Raw genomic sequence first — 20,935 nt, 5'->3', positions numbered from 1 at the left:
TAACATGACCTAAGAAAAAGTGCTTGACCCTTCACCCTTCAACCGAGAAAAAAAAATAGAAGCCAGTTTTCCTAGTCACCTGTTGAGAAGAACCAAAACAACAAATATTTACCAATACCATGCTCTACCATTTTCATTGTCAGGGGGCCGAAAGCTAACTTTCTCCATGTACCTGCTGTATATCAAAGTAGAGGTCAGGTCCTCACAGGAGCCATAAACTCTCATTATTATTACCCTTGCTTACAAATAACAGGTCTCTGGGTCAGAATGATTATGCAACTCGTCCCACATTACACAGCTAGTAAATGGTGGAGTTGAACTGGAGGTAGATCTGCTTGAATTGAATATAGCAGATTTTTTTGCACTTTCTGGGGTACCTTCTGTACAAAAAAACAATGCCAGCTGAATCAATCTTTTGCTATCCATATTCCAGGGTAAAATTAATGTTACTATGAGAATGAGGAAGAAGTCATAGAATGTTGGGAGGAAGGGGCCTTTGAAAGCTCATTTAAAGAATCCCATTCCCACCTGGTGGGTGGGTCCTTTTACAGCTGCTGGTCCAGGCCACAGTAACAGGGTAGGTTTTAAGGTTCTTCCATACACAGAGCTAAATTTGTGGGCCTATAGCTTCCAACTATTCAAATCCAGTTGAGTTTCTCCTTGAGGCAGAGAACCCATGTACAATCCTTTTCTCTTGTGACATGTTGTGCTTGACTGGGCTCTTCTTGCCAGCCCTTTCAACTGTTTCCCAAAAGGTGTGGAACGTGAATCTCTTCTCTTGGTTCTCCTGTGGGTGGTTTCTCCCAGTGCTAAGGTCTCTCAAGGAGACCCAGCTTTTCTGAATTCCTTCCAAGATCTGCTGGTGACTTTAAATCTGCCAAAGCACTTGGTGGCTCAGGCAATTAAATGTATAAACAATCCTAAATCGTGGAACGTGATCGACTCCTTGAGAGCTCAAGTAACCTTGAAGTGAGGCTAGAAACATATAGATGGTTCAGCCCAAACAATTTGGTATGTCTTTTAAAACAAAATGCCACATGTATTACTTGCTACATTTTATATTTGATCTCTTCATCCAAAACTCCAACACTTTTTGGAGTATCGATATTTGGAGTATGTGGCATTTTCTTAAATATGTATAGGTATCTATATGTACACATGGGAAAAATATACTTTGATTTTGTGTGTTTTGAAAAACAGGCCAGGTGTCGTGGCTCATGCCAGTAATCCTGCCATTTTGGAAGACCTAGGCAGGCAGATCACTTGAGGCAAGGAGTTTGAGACCAGCCTGGCCAACATGGTGAAACTTCGTCTCTACTAAAAACACAAAAATTAGCCTGGTGTGGTTACACACACCTGTAATCCCAGCTACTCGGAGTCTGAGGCACAAGAATCTCTTGAACTCAGGAGGCAGAGGTTGCAGTGAGCTGAGATTGGACCACTGCACTCCAGCCTGGGTGACAGAGTGAAACTCTGTCTCGAAACAAAAAAAAAAAGAAAAGAAAAGAAATAAAGTATAGTATATTTGTATATTAATAGTATATCCAAAACAAGAAAAGCTATGCTGCAGTTAAAATGAAAGAACTATTGACATAAAGACATCTAAGACATATAGTTGAGGAATAAAAGCAAGCTACAGAATTATACACACCATATTCTTTACATTTTTAAAAAATTTTGGTGGATATATAGTAGGTGTATATATTTATGGGATACATGAGATGTTTTGATACAGGCATGCAATGTGAAATAAGCGTATCATGAACAATGGGGTATCCATCCCCTCAAGCATTTATCCATTGAGTTTCAAACAATCCAATTACATTCTTTATGTTATTTTATGTATAGATGTTATTATTGACTATAGTCACCCTGTTGTGTTATCAAATAGTAGGTCTTACTCATATATCATATGATTGTGTTGTCTTAATATTTCTTTTTTTTTTTTCTTTTTTTTTTGAGATGGAGTCTCGCTCTATCGCCCAGGCTGGAGTGCAGTGGCTCGATCTCAGCTCACTGCAAGCTCCTCCTCCCGGGTTTACACCATTCTTCTGCCTCAGCCTCCCGAGTAGCTGGGACTACAGGTGCCTGCCACCTCGCCCGGCTAGTTTTTTGTATTTTTTAGTAGAGACGGGGTTTCACGGTGTTAGCCAGGATGGTCTCGATCTCCTGACCTCGTGATCCACCCGTCTCGGCCTCTCAAAGTGCTGGGATTACAGGCTTGAGCCACCGCGCCCGGCCTGTCTTAATATTTCTAACCATGGGTTTCTAAACCGAAATCAGAGTCTAACTTTTGAAACACACTGTGGCTTTCCAATTCTAAAATCTCAAACAATACCTAATAGTAATAGATATTACAATACATGATAATACCCAGATCATATCAATGGCTTATAAACACTCTTTCTCCTTTCCTTACTTGATGTATTCTCAGTCAAGGCACTCTGTTCAATAAATTTGACATTTAAATTTAACATTTCTTGGTAGCTCCAGGAAATAAAAAGAATAAATGCTTCCTAATCTATAGGAGTTATAACCTCCTGGAGTAAAGTAAATACCACATGGAAATGTAAGCAACAGTCTGAAGCAGGATGTGGTTGGTTGACAGTCTGTGTTACAGCTGGTGAATTCAGAGAGGAGCATGTTTGTAAGCTGAAATGGTCAGGGAAGTCTTTACTGAAAAGGTGAAGTTTCAGTTGAGCCTTGAAGAATGATAAAAATTTGGATTAGTTGAGAAAAAGAGAGGCAGAGGGAGGCAAAATCAGGCTGGGAAATGGGTACAAATAAGATGGGAAAAATTCAGAAAGCACATTATCACAAGAAGGAAAAGGAAGTACTGTAAATAACACTTGTTAAATGTTGCCTATGCATCAGCTTCCTTGTGTGTCCGCAAGCTCCTCTATAAGATGGCTGTCATTGAATTTACACAACTTCCTAACTGGGTAGGTAATACTATCAATTTATAAATGAAGAAATGAAGTTACATAATTGCACATTGCTGATAACTGACAGAGCTAAGAGTCAAACCCAGGCTGTCTGATTCCAGGTTTTCTGCATTCTGTCCCACCTCACACTGTGTTTCTAGTAAGAAAACTCCCCAAAGGGAAGGGATCATATAAGTGAATTCTGGGGACAAATCTGGACTATCAGAGATACCAGATTGGGGCCTAGATTATATGGATAATCTTAAATGCTAAGAAATTTGAGAATAACTTAATGAAAATCTTAAATGACAAGAAATTTTCAATTATCATCTAGTAGTAAAACTTGATAAAGGTAGCATTTCAAGAATTTTCTGGGAATGATATGTAGAATGGACTAAATAGTAAGAAAGTGGAGACTGGAGACTAGGAAGGACAATATTCCTATAATTTAAGAATAGATAATCATTATCAAGGGACAGTGGATGATGGGCAACCTAACGATCCAGTGTGTTGTGCAACATTTCACCTCACCTGACAATAAAATCCAAAACTACTTGAAATGCAAATGACATATATGCTAATGAAGACATAATATATGTAAATAGACACAAGTAAGAAGAAAGCCTGGATTATAAAAGGTGGGCAAGCCCTACTCAGTTAGCTTCTCCAGACTCCAAATTTGAAAATGAAGGCACTTTTACCACTGATCTTTCTGTTTTTTATTAGTTCTCCAAGTTGGGCAATAGATAGGCACTACTACATAGGCATTGAAGAAAGCATTTGGAACTACGCTCCTTCTGGTAAAAACATGCTCAATGGAAAGCCTTTTTCTGAAGACCTGTAAGTAATCCTTTGCGTTTAAAAAGTTACTATCTGAAGCAAAAGTTGGTAATTGTTGATCATTGATGAAATGCTGATGAAGACTTTCTCGTGACTGACACTTGCAGGACACATATGCCATTAGAACCACATTTTTTTTAGTTTGTTTAGCTTAAACATGGTATGGAAAAGAGGTAGTAAATCCAAAATTGCTCTTTCCTGGGATGATCACCACTCTTGTCCTCCTGACACGTTATTTCGCAGATCATAGCTAATTCTGTTTATCATTAATTTTGTTCACATGATAAGGTATAAAACAACACTTTCCTTTTGATATGTGTGTAGCTGTTTTCTTGATTTTTCTCTTCAGATAATTGAGAGAGGGAAATATAGAGGACATGAGTGGGGTTCTGATTTACCACGGTTTAAGAGGAAAACACCTTAATGCTACCAAGAAATCCACAAATCCATTTAAATGTGTAAACAGTCCTAAATCATGGAAATTGATCGACTATTTAAATGCTAAAGTAACCTTAAAGTGGGGTTAGAAACTTAGACGCAGTTCAGTTTAAAGAATTTGGTATGTCTTTTAAACCAAAATGCCACATGTTTTACTTACTACATTTGTATTTGATTTCTTCATTCAATATTTCAACATTCTTCTCACCAATTACACCTGTTTTTAACTCCCTTCACATTTTCTCCAGCCTCTGGGTTTTATCTGCCAAAATTAGGCTGTAGAGCTTCTGACTTCTCATTTTAGCTTATTTAACCTTTGTTTCTTATTTGCCTATTTAACAAAAGTCAACATTTGTTAAAGTTCTCTCTTGTTTGTTTGTAGAGAATTTCTACAAGGAAGTCAACCAAGGAAGAGCTTTGTTTATAAAAAGGCGTTGTATTTTCAATATACTGATAATACATTTCAAAGGATCATTGAAAAACCATCCTGGTTGGGATTTTTAGGTCCAATGATTAAGGCAGAGACTGGAGACTTCATTTATGTACATGTAAAAAATAATGCTTCAAGAGCTTATAGTTATCATCCTCATGGACTCACCTACTCCAAAGAAAATGAAGGTAAGCGGATCCTCTTTCCTGATATTCCTGAGTTTTGCTTATGGAGAGTATGAGCACATTGCATTAGAAAAAGCCAGGTGATCAGCATTATGAGCTAGATGGAGTTTAGAGTGGATGCAGACTCTACTTCTCATATATTTAATGTTTATCCCCAAGACAGTCCTTTTTCAGTTTCTTATCTTGAGTGACAGCCCTTATGCAATTCCTAGAAAACAAAACACTTTCCCCTTAATCACCAGAAAAGAAAAAAAAGGCGTTTTGTTTTGTAGGAAACACAGCTAAATGTTAGGTTGGCAGAAATCCTGTTCTGCCCCCACCTCATTTCCATTTCCTAGTAGATGAGGATCACCCTCTGGGAAGATATCACTGTCAAGAGAAATCACTACTCTCCAGACAGAATCTTCTCTCCTACACAACTATAGTCACAGATACATCATGATTTTGAAAAAAAGGGAAGAGAAAGCCAACAAATAGGTTTTTGTGAGTTTTTGGAAGACAACAAGGAAAGCTAGGAAAAGAGAGTTTTGACTTGTCTTTAGTAGAACACAGATATTTTTTCCCAGTGTTTGAAATACAGTTTTTAAAAGGCCTATCATGAATCTTTAGAAAACTGGAACTTTAGGCCAAGTTGATAAGAGTACCACCTATAGGATATGTGCTCCTTCCAACAGAGGCTCTATGATAATACAGGGCAGTGGAAATCCCACATGCCATTCCATTCACCTGTCATTATTATTTTGCCATGTTACATGACCATCTTGCAATGATTATTGCCCTTTAAGTATATTCTATGAAAAAAATAAAAGAAAAATAGTCTATATTATAGACATATAATGTGAAAAATGTTAACAAGAGTTTGCTTTATTTGTTTATTTTTTAATCAAGTTTCGAAACTTAGACTGAGGTTTGATGATTCCCTCAGGGAAGCATGAAGAAGAACTAGAAACAGGCCTTGAATTAATCCCCTGGACTGAAACAGACTCAGGAAATCGGACCATGACTGGAGCCAGTTCCAGATGGGCTGCTGGGTAGGAAGAAAGTACAAAAGTCAATCAGTCATAATTTCTTCGTGATCAGTGTGGAACAGGAGGGTCCCAAAAGAAGAACAGAGAATCAAAGGCTGCTCATGTTTCAAAGTTTTTTATTGACTAAAGGAATTTTATTCATAGTTAGCAGGATCCCAGCCATGAGGGGTAAGGATCTGAGGCAACATTTTAGCCAGAGAAGAAGAAAGAAAGGAGAGAAGGGTCCAAAGTCAGAACTGAGGTAATAGTTCAGAGTAGTGGCATGGGCCACCTTCAGATTGCAGTGGGCTACTTGGAAGTAACAGGGACATCCTTGGATGCCCTGGGTCCCAAGTCTGACTGGCAATGAAGAAAATATGGAGGGCAACTCGGGAGTCCAGAGGTTACCTCTGCATCTGAGATCTAGGCACATGGTAGGTGCAAAATAAATATTTGTTGTATCTATCAGTAAAGGTGATGATAGTCTATTAATATACTGCCTATTAATATACTCATTCTAATTTAGTCTAAAAACTGCAGCCAAGCTGAGCATTCAGGTAGAAGCCAACTAAAGGGGATTTAGGGAGGTAGGAATATGGGAAATGGTGGGGAGAAATGCAAAATAGCTTAATGGAGGAAGCCCGAGTCACATTCAAAATAGTGTTATCCAATATTTACTGTAACCACAGTGCAGTATATGTTTTCCAGGTGCCATCTATCCTGATAATACAACAGGTCAGGAAAAGGAAGATGACTATCTGGAGCCAGGGAAACAATATACATACAAGTGGTATGTAGAAGAACATCGGGGCCAGGCCCCAATGACAGTAATTGTGTGACAAGGATTTACCACTCCCATATAGACACTGCAAGAGACGTAGCTTCGGGACTTATTGGACCAATTCTGACTTGTAAAAGAGGTAACTTTGTTAAAAAATCTCATTGCTGTAAAAGAGTAAACCAGAATGTGTAGGCTGTCCTCTGCTCTCCTAGAGGAATTTTACCATCCAAGGCACTCCATTTTCCTGCCCTAACCTTGGTTTTCCAGTCGAGTGGAAACTCGCCATCTTGGACTCTGAGCACTAGATGGCGATCTCAAATCCAACCCTCAGTTCAACCAATAATGCAGGTTGGTCACTAGATGGTAGTCAAACCCAATGAACTTCACTTCAGCCATCTTCATTCAAAATTACTGCCACCTTCTTGTGTTTATGTTTTAAGGTGAATCAGTTAGAATCATCAGTTTATTAATTCTTGCAAGGAGGAAGTTTTACCGATATGTTTCTAACTTGCAAGGGAATATAGAGTTTTGAAAATTCTGATTTGGTTCGTTAAAACAAGATCAACAAAGCGACAGCACTAGATTAATTATGAAGTTAATGAGCAAATTTAACTTCCTATGACAATCAAAGTTTACATTTTAGGTGAATAAACAGCTCTCCACAATAAATATTTTAACAATTGCAGTTTCCTGTGGCAAACACACATAGTCTCATGATTACAAATTACATTCCTTGGGAGATAACTTTTTTTTTTTGAGACAGAGTCTCGCTCTATCACCCAGGCTGGTGTGCAGTGGCTTGATCTCGGTTCACTGCAAGCTCCGCCTCCTGGGTTCAAGCAATTTTCCTGCCTCAGCCAATAAAGAGGCATGTCACCACGCACAGCCAATTTTTTTGTATTTTTAGTAGAGGCGGGGTTTCACCATATTGGCCAGGCTAGTCTTGAACTCCTGACTTTGTGATCCTCCCGTCTCAGCCTCCCAAAGGGCTGGGATTAAAGGTGTGAGCCACCGCGCCCGGCTGGGAGATAACTTTTTAAACCAACTTTGGAAGAGCTTTTTGCCCTTCTCAGACTTGCAAGGAACTCAATTGCATAATGGCAAGACTGCTGAATGTTCTGACGATAAAGTCCAAATTCCTTTTGTCTTAATTGCTGCCTGTAATCTTCTCTACAGGTACACCCCAGCAAACTTCTCATCCTTTAAATATCAACTGAGGTGTTACTGCCTTCAGAAAAGATTTCCATGCTCAAGATTAAATTAACCAGCTCCCAAACACTGAGCTCTTCCCTGCTATAGAACTTTACACACTATAGTATCTTATTAATTATAGCGTCCACCCTTGATTATATGCCCTGCCAGGGTAGATAACTGTCTTGTTCACTTCTATGAACTTAATTTGCCATAGTACCTAACACATTACAAATATTCAATAAATATTTGTTGAATATAAGCATAGAAGAATAAATAAATTGGTATGAACTAAACTTATCCTTCGTTTGAGGAAGTACAAATTTTGAGACTTTGAACAATGTCATGCAATAATGGTCATCAGATGCAGACACTGCAGAAAGTTACTGATTTGATGTAGAGATGAGTATGGATTATTTAAATATGGCTTCATATAGATAATATGCTTTTAAAAGTTTGTTATGAACTTTACAAAAACTGGCATCCCACATCCCAAACATTTACCTTTTTCATGTGCCCTAACAATTAACAAAACTGTAGATCATAAAAGTAGTTTAGTTATATCTGTAACAACGGTTCTAATTAATGTTTATATGAAAAGTAAGAAATGAGTTTTTTGTTTCAGGGACACCGAATGGAGACACTGAAAAAGATATCGACAGGTCTTATTTTCTGCTGTTTTCTACAACTGATGAAAGCAGAAGCTGGTATAGTGATGAAAATATTCGTGCATTTACTGAATCTGGCAAAATTAATACTAGTGATCCCGGTTTTGAGGAGAGCATGAGCATGCAATGTACGATTAAAAAGAACTTTCTCATACATAATATCTTATAATTCTAACTTCTATGATCGTATTCAGTCATTTCCCTTTGTTCAAGTTTATTTAGTTGAGTTTATATTTTGCAGCGTTTCACTCATTGTATACTGGGTTGACATGCAAATGCAAATCACTAGTTAAAGCCTACTCATTTCCTAAGTCCTATAGCAAGTAAAGTTTGGTCAACATTTGTTTTCTGAAGTCTGATGTTGATATAAATAGATGGTAAATACCGAAGAAAGATGTAACTTTAAGTAATAAAATATGGAATAACAAAGACATAATTGACCAAATATTTTATGAATATGTGTTTTTATCCGACATAGAATTTTTCAGAAATGATGTCGTCATAATCCGTCACCCTTATCCTTGCTTTCTTCTCTCATGAACTTAGTTTCTATTTTTTCCCCTTTTCACTGCTTCCTGCCTTTCAGCTGACTTTTTCTCCTCTTGCCTTTAAACCTTTGTGCTTCGCTCACTTCTCATCATACGCAATGCATATGGACTCCTTTCCCATGAAACACAAATCAGATGTTGTAGATTATGTATGAGAACAATGTTGACATTGTGAGGTTTATATTAATATAATGAGGAAATACATAGAATTTTTACAAGGTTGCACTGATCTATCATGCCTGATTGATTAATACACATTTATTTTCAGCAATAAATGGATACATCTATGGAAATCTGCCCAATCTCACCATGTGTGCTGAAGATAGGGTCAAGTGGTATTTTGTTGGCATGGGTGGCGAGGCTGACATACACCCCGTCTACCTCCATGGACAAACTCTGATCTCTCGGAATCACAGAAAGGACACCATTGTGGTCTTCCCCTCCTCACTGGAAGATGCCTTCATGGTGGCCAAGGGCACTGGAGTGTGGATGCTGGGATGCCAGATACATGGTAGGGATTTATTAGTTTTGCGTAACACAGAGTCAGAGAACTTCCAAGGTCATAGCCCATTACAAATGTCTTACCTTACAGATGAAGAAACCGATATCCAAGAAAGTGATATGATTCCTTTTGGAAACAGTCAGTGATGGAGCCCAGGACCCTGACAACTTTTCACTCAATTACTATAAATCCTTTTAAGTATATAGAATTGGGTTGCTGTTTTTACAAAAACTTTTATATTCATTGTGAGAATATAAACCCTGAGTGTCAGACAGAGCAGATATTATTACAGCTTTTTCTTCAATTGAGGAAACAAGTATCAAAATCCTGTGAGAAGCAGAGCAAGAAATTATGCAGAACCCAATAATTCTAATTGATTACTCAAGTAAACCTCCTTATTTTTGTTTATTTCCCTCTCCAATCACATTTGCCGTTTAATAACAGAATGATCAGTTATGATGTTATTTATCTTTTTTATTCTTGAATATGACAAAACTCTATATATGATCATGTAAATGTTCTGTGTTATTTTTCAATCAGAAAACATAATTTTCATTAGAATTAAGGAATTTAACTTTATTTTTTTGGTAGAAAAATGGAGTTTACTTCTCTGATGAAAACCTTTCTTTTTGTAAGTCCTGAACTTTGGTTAGTATCATGTTTCAATTAATTATTCAAACTAGATGATAAGTATTTATAAGGATTTTCTATGTGCTGCATCCCTCCCAGGGGTGTAAGGAAAAGAAGAACCATTCACGACTATTATAACTCAAGGACTGAATTTAGTGATAAAAAGCTGTCACTTAGAAAAGATGATCATTTTCAGACTAAAATGTAAACTCGGCTCCACCAGTACGTAGGTCCTATCTACCTTATTCTCAGATCATGGCCTCAAGCCAGTCTTTCCACCTCAGCCCTGCAGAAAGACTACTGTCAGCCCTAGACCAAGTGAAAAAACGCCTCAGAGCCCAGTTGGCTGATGGGATCCCATCACTTTCTCCTGTGTGTCTTCTCTTTCTATGTCCTTCTGAAGCTTTTCTGCTCTTTAATTTACTCCATTTTTTTTTTTTAGTAATTACAAGAATATATAAATAGACTTTGCTGGAAAGAAAGGTAGGAAGGAAAGAAAGGAGGAAAAAAAGAGAGAGAAATGGAAGGAGGAAAGGAGGAAAATAGGCAGAAAAATAGGTGGAGGAAAGCAGGCAGAAAAAGTGAAAGAAGTCTAATGCAGCATACATTAGCCTGTTCATACCAGCTCAAAAGAGCTGAGAGTTGAGAGTTAAATAATCCAGCTGTTAAACTATTGGTAACTTCAAATTAGTCACAATGGGAGTGCTTACACTGCAAAAAATTAGCACATAAATCGGAGTTTGTGTTTAGTTTAGGAGAGCTGCTTTAAGGACACACCATTAGTCCAGCTCCACCCCACCACCATCTAAGCCACTGTGATCAATTTGTGTAAGTATTTGAAAACCTGTTCACTATGCACTTTCACACAACATAAACATGAACATGTAGGAAAAAAACCACATAGCTATGTTTTGTGTTTGGTTTTATGTAAGTAGATCACACTGCATATAATATTCTGTTGTTTTCATCACTCATATCAAAGTCTTGAAGTCTCTTTCCATGCATTCCCTATACATTTAGCTCATTCTTTTTAACTGTTGCATAGTTTTCCATATTTTGGTTGTACTGTAATTTATTTAACCATTTGCGTACAGACAGATGTTTAAGTTGCTACTGCTTTTTTGGTTTATTAACAATGTTATAGTTAATATCTTTTTTTTATATTTTTATTTTTTGAGATGGAGTTTCCCTCTTGTTGTCCAGACTGGAGTGCAACAGCACGATCTCAGCTCACCACAACCTCTGCCTCCCAGGTTCAAGTGATTCTCCTGCCTCAGCCTCCCAAGTAGCTGGATAACAGGCATGCGCCACCATGCCCAGCTAATTTTGTATTTTTAGTAGAGATGGGGTTTCTCCATATTGGTCAGGCTGGTCTTGAACTCTCGACCTCAGGTGATCTGCCGTGGCCTCCCAAAGTGCTGGGAATACAGTCATGAACCACCGTGCCTGGCCTTAGTTAATACATTTTTATATGTCTCTTCATGTGTGTGAAAATATTTCTCATGACTCTCAAGAAGTAAAACTATATAATGGCAGAGAGCTTTTTTTTTTTTTTTAAGTCATGCTCTGTTGCTCAGGCTGGAGTTCAGTGGTGCAGTCATGGCTCACTGCAACCTCAATGTTCTGGGCTCAAGCAATCTTCCCACCTTAGCCTCTAGGGTAGTTGGCATTACAGGAACACACCATCACACCCAGCTGATTTTTTCTGTTTTTTGTAGAGATGGGGTTTTGTCATGTTGCCCAGGGCTGGTCTCAAACTCCTGGGCTCAAATGAGGCCACTTGCCTTGGCCTCCAAAAGTGCTGAGATTACACATGTGACCCACTGCCTGCCAGGGCTTTTAATTTTAACAAATTTTGCCAAATTGTCTTCCATAAAATCTATATTAATTTCCATTCCTACCAACAGTGCCCCGAAACTAAAATGCAGGACTGATCTTCTCATGCCTTTAGTTTCTTTCTTCCAGCCAACTAGTTAATTGAATAAACCAACTAACTCATCAGTGACTAGTAGTAGTAATTTCATATTCATGAGGGAAGATGTTCTTGGACTCTCAAATTCTTCTCAGTATGTAGGTACCATCTTCACATAAGAGTTGGTCCAAAGCTGGTTATTATTCTCTAATAATATTCATTTAATATTCATTTCTGCATCCTGACTTTTGTGCTTGTTTCATACATCTTAAATTTTTCCATACATTTCATACATCAAATTTCTCAAAGAAATAGGAAGTCTCAATATTGTTGGCTAAAATTGAAAATATGTATTGACCAAGAAAAATTGTCTTAATGTTTTAATAACATTCTCTATCTGGGTTTATTGTTTTTCAGAGAGTATGCAGGCATTTTTCAAAGTAAGTAATTGCCAGAAACCTTCAACAGAAGCCTTCGTTACTGGGACACATGTTATACATTACTATATTGCTGCTAAGGAAATTCTTTGGAACTATGCTCCATCTGGTATAGATTTCTTCACTAAAAAATATATAACAGCAGCTGGAAGGTAATGATTCACTGGCTAAAATATTTATAGTTAAATAATTAAGATAACTGAAATATTTCATAATCTAGTTCCTTCTAAAAAGGAGTTAGGCATCTAATTAAAATATACTGATAAAATAAATATAAGAAAATAATTGGAAAATTTTGAAGCTAAGGAGCATTGCCAGACAAAATTCCTCTCTAAATGGCCTGGCTGACAGTGTAAAGGAAAATATACTATTCATCTTTTTCCTAGCACAAAACTTTAAAATGGATTTATTTTATACTTATGAAACATTTAACAACATAGCAGACAATGTCATCAATAACATTTTATTAAAATTTTAAAACATTCTTTATGTGAGACTTATACACTCCTGCTAAGATCTGAAGGCATAATTAAATCATTGAATGTAATATCCTTCAACTATATTCTATAAACATTATTTACTCAATAACACCTAAGACTATGCTAGCAATTGTTGTCTTAATAACCAAAAACTAACACTAAAATACATTACTCTGGCATTAGCATTTAAAAGTGGGCAAAAAGTTTTTCTGATAGTCCAACTGCCAAGTATATTTACCATATTGAGGACAACAGCAGATTTAATTCTTCTGGCTACTGAATGAAGATGCATGTTAGAACAGACAAAGTTCTGAAACCACCAGAAAATAACTTTCTTTATGATACTTATTTTTCTCTAATTCACTCACAGGAATTTGAGAAAGCAAAGAATATTATGTCAAGTAGACATTTTCCCTTCTTTTTTTTATTGTTTTTTAATGATACATGATATTTGTACAGATTTAGGGGGTACATGTGATGTTTTGATATGTGCATACAACATGTGATAACTAAATCAGAGCATTTAGGATATCCATTGTCTCAAACATTCATCATTTCTTTGTGGTGGAAACTTTTCAATTTTTTTTCTTGTGGCTATTTTGAAATATACAATATATTGTTGTTAACCATAGTCACCCCACTGAGTTATTGGACACTAGGGCATATTTCTTCTATCTAATTGTATGTTTGTACCCATTAACCAACCTCTCTTCATTATCCATTACTCCCCACCACCACCCCCAAGCATTCTTCCAAGCCTCTGGTAACCAGCACTCTATTATCTACCTCCATAAGATCAACTTTTCTAGCTCCCATGTATGAGGACATATGATATTTGTCTTTCTGTGCCTGGTTTATTTTGCTTAATATAATGTGCCCTAGTTACATCCATGTTGCTGCAAATGACATGGTCTCAGTCTTTTTATGGCTGAATAGCATTCCATTGTGTATATATACTACATTTTCTTTACTATTCACCTGTTAATGCACACTTTTGGGAATAATGCTGCAATAAACATGGAGGTGTAGTTACCCTTGGATATACTGATTTATTTTCCTTTGGATAAATACCCAGTAGTGGATTGCTAGATTGTATGATAGTTCTAATTTTAGTTTTTTGATGAAACTCTGTACTGTGTTCCATAATGGCTGTACTAATTTACATTCTCACCAATAGTGTGTAAGAATTCCTTCTCTACAACTTCAGCAGCATTTGCTACTTTTTGTATTTTTGATAATAGCCATCTTAACTGGGGTGAGATGATATCTCATTGTGATTTTGATTTGCCTTTCCTTGATGAAGAGTAATGCTGAGCATTTTTTCATATATCTGTTGGCTACTCATGTATCTTCTGTTGAGAAATGTCTCTTCATTTGGCCCTTTGGCCACTTTTTAATGGGAAGATTATTATTGTTGTTATTATTATTATTACTGTTAAGCTCTTTGAATTCCTTGTATATTCTGGATATTCATCCTTCATCAGATGAATAGTTTGCAAATATTTTCTCTCATTCAATGGGTTTTCTTTTCACCCTGTTGATTGTTTCCTTTGCTGTGCAGAAGCATTTTAGTTTAACATGATTGAAATTGTCTATTTTTGTTTTTGTTGTCTGTGCTTTTGAGGTATTAGCTATAAAATATTTGCCTAGATCAATGTCCTGGAGTGTTTCTCCCATGGTTTTTCTGGTCAGTTTTTATATTTGGGTCTTATATGTAAGTATTTAATCCCTTTTGAGTTGATTTTTTTGCATATGATGAGATATGGCCTCTAATTTCATTCCTCTGCATATGGATATCCTGTTTTCCAAGCACCATTTATTGAAGAAGGTGTCCTTTCCCGAGTGTATATTCTATGTTCTTGGCACTTTTTTTAAAAAAGTAGGTTAGTTGGCTGTAAATATGTGGACTTATTTCTTTCTGGGTTCTCTATTCTTTTTCATAGGCCTATATGTTGTTGGGTTCTCTATTCTTTTTCATTGGACTATATGCCGTTGGGTTTTCTATTCTTTTTCATTGGCCTATATGTCGTTGGCCTATAGGATTTTCTTTTTCTATTTTTGTGAATAATGTTATTGGTATTTTATAGGGTTGCCTTAAATCTGTAGATTGCTTTTGGTGTAATGGTCGTTTTAACAATATTAATTTTGATCCATGAGCATGGGTGTCTTTCCACTTTTTGTGTCCTCTTCAATTTCTTTCATCAGTGTTTTGTGATTTTCCTTGTAAACATCTTTCATCTCTTTGGTTAAATTTATTCTTAGGTTTTTTGTGTGGTTTGGTTTTTGTTTTGTAACTATTGTGAATGGGATTGTTGTCTTGATTTCTTCTTCAGCTACTGTTTATTGGTATATAGAAACACTACTGATCTTCGTAGGTTGATTTTGTATCCTGCAACTTTACTGAATTAATTTATTAATTCTAAGAGTTATTTGGTAGTGTCTTTAGATTTTTCTATATATAAGATCATGTCATCTGCAAAAAGAACAATTTGACTTCCCCTTTTCTAATTTGAATGCCTTTTATTTCTTTCTCTTGCTTGACTGCTCTGGGTAGGACTTCCAATACTATGTCAATGGGAATGGTAAAAGTGGGCATCCTTGTCTTGTTCCAGTTCTTGGAGGAAAGGCTTTCTGGTTTTCTCTATTCAATATGTTAGCAGTGGGATTGTCATATATAGCCTTTATTATGTTGAGAGTGTACCTCCTATGCCTGATTTGTTGAGAGTTTTGTCACGAAAGGATGTTGAATTTTATCAAACACTTTTTCTGTACCTACTGATACGATCGTATGGTTTTTGTCCTTTATTCTGTTAATGTAATATATCACATTGATTGATTCGCATATGTTGAAACATCTTTGCATCCCTGGGGAAAAAAAAAACCACTTGATCATGGTGTATTATCTTTTTGATATTTGTTGGATTTGGTTTGCAAGTATCTTGTTGAGGATTTTTTCATCTATGTTTATCAGAGATAAGTAGTTTTCTTTTTTTGTTGTGTCCTTGTCTAGTTTTGGTATTAAGGTAACGGTGGCCTTGCAGAATGAGTTAGGAAGAATTCTCTCCTCTTCAATTTTCTGAAATAGTTTGAAAAGAATTGGTATCAATTCTTCTTCGTAAGTTTGGTAGAATTTGTCAGTAAAGCCATCCAGTCCTGGGCTTTTCTTTCTTGGGGGATATTTTATTACTGATTCAATCTCATCACTAAATATTGGAGTGTTCAGGTTTTCTGTTTCTTCCTGGTTCAATCTTAGTAGGTTGTCTGTGTCCAGGAATTTATCCATTTCCTCTAGGTTTTTCTGTTTGTTACAGTACGGTTGTTCATAATAATCTCTAATGATCCTCTGTATTTCTATGGTATCAGTTGTAATGTCTACTTTTGTATTTCTAATTCTGTTTATTTGTGTCTTTTCTCTTTTCTCTTGGTTAGTCTAGCTAGTGGTTTATCTATTTTGCTTACCTTTTTATAAACTGACTTTTCATTTAGTTGATCCTTTGTATTTTTTTTTTAGTCTCCTTTTAACTGAATTCTGATCTGACCTTTATCATTTCTTTCCTTCTACTAATTTGGGGTTTGGTTTATCTTGCTTTTCTAGTTCATTGAGGTGCATCATTAGGATGTTTACTTGAAATCTTTCTACTTTTTTCTTTTTTTGAGACAGAGTCTCGTACTGTCATTCAGGCTAGAGATCAGTGGCACGATCTCAGCTCACTATAACCTTCACCTCCCTGGTTCAAGTGATTCTCCTGCCTCAGCCTCCCAAGTGTCTGGGATTACAGGCACCCACCACCACACCCAGGTAATTATTGTATTTTTAGTAAAGACAGGGTTTCACCATGTCGGCCATGCTGGTCTTGGACTCCTGACCTCAAGTGATCCTCCCACCCTGGTCTCACAAAGTGCTGGGATTACAGGCGTGAGCCACCACACCCAGTATTTTTCAACTTTTTTAATGTAGGCATTTATTACTATAAAATACTCTCTTAGCACTGCTTTTGCTGAATCTTAGAGGATTTGTTATGTTGCATTTCCATTTTGATTTGTTTCAATAAATTTTTAAATTTCTTTCTTAATTTCTTCATTGACCCAGTGATCACTCAGGATCATGTTGTTTAATTTTAATGTATTTGTACAGTTTCCAAAGTTCCTCTTGATTTCTAGCTTTATTCCATTATACAATGATATGATTTCAATGTTTTAAAAATTTGTTGAAATAGTTTGTGGCCCATCATATGGTCTACCCTGCAGAATTTTCCATGTGCTGATGAAAAGAATGTGTGTTCTGCAGCTAGTAGTTAAAATGTTTTGTAAATATCTGTTAGGTCCATTTGGTCAAAAGTATAGTTTAAATCTAATGTTTCTTTGTTGATTTTCTGTCTAGATGATTGGCCCAATGCTGAGAATGGGGAGTTGAAGTCCCCAACTATTATTGTGTTAGAGCTTATCTCTCCCTTTAGCCCTAATAATATTTACATTATGTATCTGGGTGCTCTGGTGTTGGGCATATACATTTAGACTTGTTACATTCCCTCACTGAATTGATCCTGTTATCATTATAAAATGACTTTATCTCTTTTTAAATTTTTGACTTAAAGTCTGCTTTATCTGATATAAGGATAGCTACTCCTACTCACTTTTGGTTTTTGTTTCTGTGGAATATCTTTTTTCATCCCTTCGTGTTTAGTCTTTATGTGTCTTTACAAGTGAAGTGAGTTTCTTGTAGGTAGCATATATTTAGGTCATTTAAACAAATTCATCCAGCCAGTCTATAACTTTTAAGTGGGGAATCTAATTCATTTATATTCAAAGTTATTATTGATAGGCAAGAACTTATTCCTGTCATTTTGGTCATTGTTTTCTGGTTATTTCATGTATCCTTTTCCCTTCTGTTTCTCTCTTATTGTTTATAATTTCAGTTTGGTGGTTTTCTGTAGTCCTTGAGTCCTTTGTCTTTCTCATTTGTGTGTTTGCTGTGCCAATGAGTTTTATGTTTTCATGTGTTTTCAGAATGGTAGATATTATCCTATTGCTTCCAGATATAGTACTCCCTTAAGCATTTCTTATAGGGCCTGTCTAATGGTGATGAATTTCCTCAGTTTTTGCTTGTCTGGGAAAGATTTTATTTCTCCTTCATTTTTGAAAAACAGCTTTGCTGAGGATAGTACTCTTTGTTGACTCTTTTTTCTTCTTTTTCTTCTTTCAGTGTCTTGAGTATATCATCTCATGCTGTTTTGGCCTGTAAGAGTTCTGCTGAGAAATCTGCTGTCAGTCTGATGGGGATTTCTTTATACGAGACTTGATGCTCTTCTCTTGCTGTTTTTAGAATTCTCTTTTTTCTTTCTTTGTTTTTGACTCTTGACTGTAATGTGCCTTTTCAAGTTGATCTATTTGGGGATCCTTGAGTTTCCTGTACCTGAATGTCTATATCTGTTGTAAGACTTTGGAACTTTTCAGCTTGTTATTATTATTTTGCATTAACAGTGTGTGTGTGTTGTGTGTGTGTGTGTGTGTGTGTGTGTGTGTGTGTTTCAACAAAGAATGAAAACAACATTTTTTCTTTCTTTTTTTAGACGGAGTCCTGCTCTGTAACCCAAGTTGGAGGGCAGTTGCATGATCACAGCTCACTGCTGCCTCAAAATCTTTGGCTCAAGTGATCCTTCCACTCAGTCTCTCAGTCTCCCAAGTAGCTAGGTCTATAGGCACATGCCACCACACCCAGTTAATTTTTCAAATGCTCTGTAGAGATAGAGTCTTACTACGTTGTCTTGTCTAGTCTCAAACTCCTGGCCTCGAGCGATTTTCCCAGCCTCCCAAAGTGCTGGGATTATAGACATGAGCTACTATGCCCAGTCCTCAGCTATTATTTTGTTGAATAGGTTTTCTATGTCTTTGTCAATTTCTTCTCCTTCTGGATTACCCAACATTTGAATATTTGGTAGCTTTATGTCACTCATATGCCACATATGCTTTTTTCATTCTTTTTAATTCTTCATTTCTTTCTCTCTCTCTCTCTCTCTTTTTTTTTTTTTTTTTTGGTCTGACTGGGTTGTTTCAAAATACCAGCCCTTAAGTTCAAAAATTATTTTTTCGAGTCTATTGTTGAAGCTCTAGATCATATTTTTAATTTTTAAAAACTTCTTCAGTTCTAGGATTTCTTTTTGGATTTTAAAAGTTGTATCTCTGTTGAATTTCTTATTTGGATCATGAATTTTTTTCTGATTTCTTTGTATTGCTTCTCTGTGTTCTGTTGTATCTCGCTGAGCTTCAATATTGTTCTTTTGATTTTTTTTGGCATTCCATGGATTTCTTTTCATTGGAATCTGTTGCTGGAGAATCATTGTGTTCTTTTGGAAGTGTCATGTTTCCTTGCTTTTTCTTGCTTCTTGTGTTTTACATTGATATCTGCACTTCTTCCCATTTTGGGGGGACGGGGGTTGGCTTTTGTAGGAAAAGACTTTTTCTACAGATGTATTTATAGTATGGATTGGGTAGGATGTTTGAACTTTGATTCTTGCTGCGTGCAGTCATGTGGTTTCTGTAGGATTTCTTCAGCTGTAATCAGCATCAGTGGTGCTTGTGAGTTCCTTGGTGGCTTATGCTGTGGTTGTTAGTGGAGGCTGTGGTTTTGCTGGGGATGGGGATGCCAGATGGGACAGTTCTTGGGCCCCAGTGGTGGTGGCAGCAGGCTGAGTCTTCCTGTCCCTGCGGCCCAGCAGTATACATGGGCACTGGTGTTAGAGGATCCATACAGGCTAATTATTGGGCCTCCAAGTGGCTTTCTTAGGTGTCAGCAGTGGCAATGGTGATTTGGGCATATCTTTGGGTCCCTGGGTGGCATGTATGGTGTTGATGATGGCAGGAGTGGTAGCAGGCCAACCCTCAGGCCCCCAGATGACATGCATAAGAGCCAGTGGTGGAAGCAACAGTCTGAGCAGGTCATTCCCTAGAGCCGCAGGTGGTACATGCAGGTGGGTGCTAGCAGTGCTGATGGCAGCAGGTTGGGCAGACCTGTCCTTATACCCTGGAAGTAGTGTACAAATTCAGCGGTGGTTGGTGGAGAAGGTTGATCCTCAGGCCTCAATAACACTTGTGGGCTCTGGCAGGCTAGGCAGGTCCCCAGGAGAAGTGCATAGATGCTGGTGATGGCAGACAGGGCGGATCGATCTCCAGGTCCCTGGACAGCACATGTGGGCAATGGCAGAGGTGGCATCAGGCATAGTGGGCCTGTTCTCAGGCCCTCAATGATGTGCATGAGTGCAGACTGTGTGGATAGGATGGATCAATCCCTAAGTTCCCAGTTAATGTGTGTGGGCACCAGCAGAGTGGACAGGCTTGCCCTCAGGTCCCTAGATGGTATGCCTGGGTGCCAATAGCAGGTGGGGCAAGACGGTCTTCAGGTCCCCTCATAGTGCACATGAGTAACAGCTGTGGCAGGCAGGGCAAGTCGATCCCCAGTGCCCAAGATGGCACACTTGGGTAGAAGCAGCAGTGGGCAGGTGTGCTTGTCCTCAGACTCCAGGACAGCATCTAGATGGGCTGGTTTCATGTCCACCAAAGGTGCATTCAGGTGTGTGGTAGCTCTGCTGCTGAAAGGGCAATGTTTGCTATCAGTGGCAGTCACTCCAGGCAGGTGGCTCTCAGGCTCTGGAGAGGGTATGCACAGCTCACCTTGTTCTGGGTTAGCCTCCCTGGTGCACTGCACAGCCCATCCCCAACAGTGTAGAACATCATATGGGCTGGAGTGCTGGGGACTCGGCCACTCTACTGGATCCGGCTAGTGTCACTGTGCTTCACCATCTGAGTGGACACAGGAGTATTTCAGTGGGGTTCTAGGGATGTGGAGATACAGGGGCTGTTGGGCCCTGGGGCAGGATACAGTCTGGTGGGGGCTGGGAGCTCAAAATGGTGCCATGCTATAGCTACCTGGGTCTCGGGGGTTGCATGGGACCCAGAATGAACTCCC

The 20,935-nt window shown here is 37.7% G+C and overlaps 1 protein-coding gene across 1 annotated transcript in view; it reads left to right on the top strand.

Annotated features, from left to right (window-relative positions):
- Positions 1-3,609: 3,609 nt before the first annotated feature.
- Positions 3,610-20,935, top strand: part of LOC105523888 (ceruloplasmin-like) — a 45,174-nt gene continuing 27,848 nt past the window's right edge. Inside the window, 7 exon segments of the mRNA XM_011958930.1 lie at positions 3,610-3,764; positions 4,585-4,820; positions 6,533-6,625; positions 6,628-6,744; positions 8,422-8,592; positions 9,281-9,523; positions 12,474-12,645. Of these exon segments, the coding sequence (XP_011814320.1) occupies positions 3,610-3,764; positions 4,585-4,820; positions 6,533-6,625; positions 6,628-6,744; positions 8,422-8,592; positions 9,281-9,523; positions 12,474-12,645 (1,187 nt within the window).

Source organism: Colobus angolensis, unplaced genomic scaffold, assembly GCF_000951035.1.
Source record: "Colobus angolensis palliatus isolate OR3802 unplaced genomic scaffold, Cang.pa_1.0 Scaffold48, whole genome shotgun sequence".
Lineage (NCBI taxonomy): Eukaryota > Metazoa > Chordata > Mammalia > Primates > Cercopithecidae > Colobus > Colobus angolensis.
This window is presented reverse-complemented; position numbering and strand designations above follow the sequence as displayed.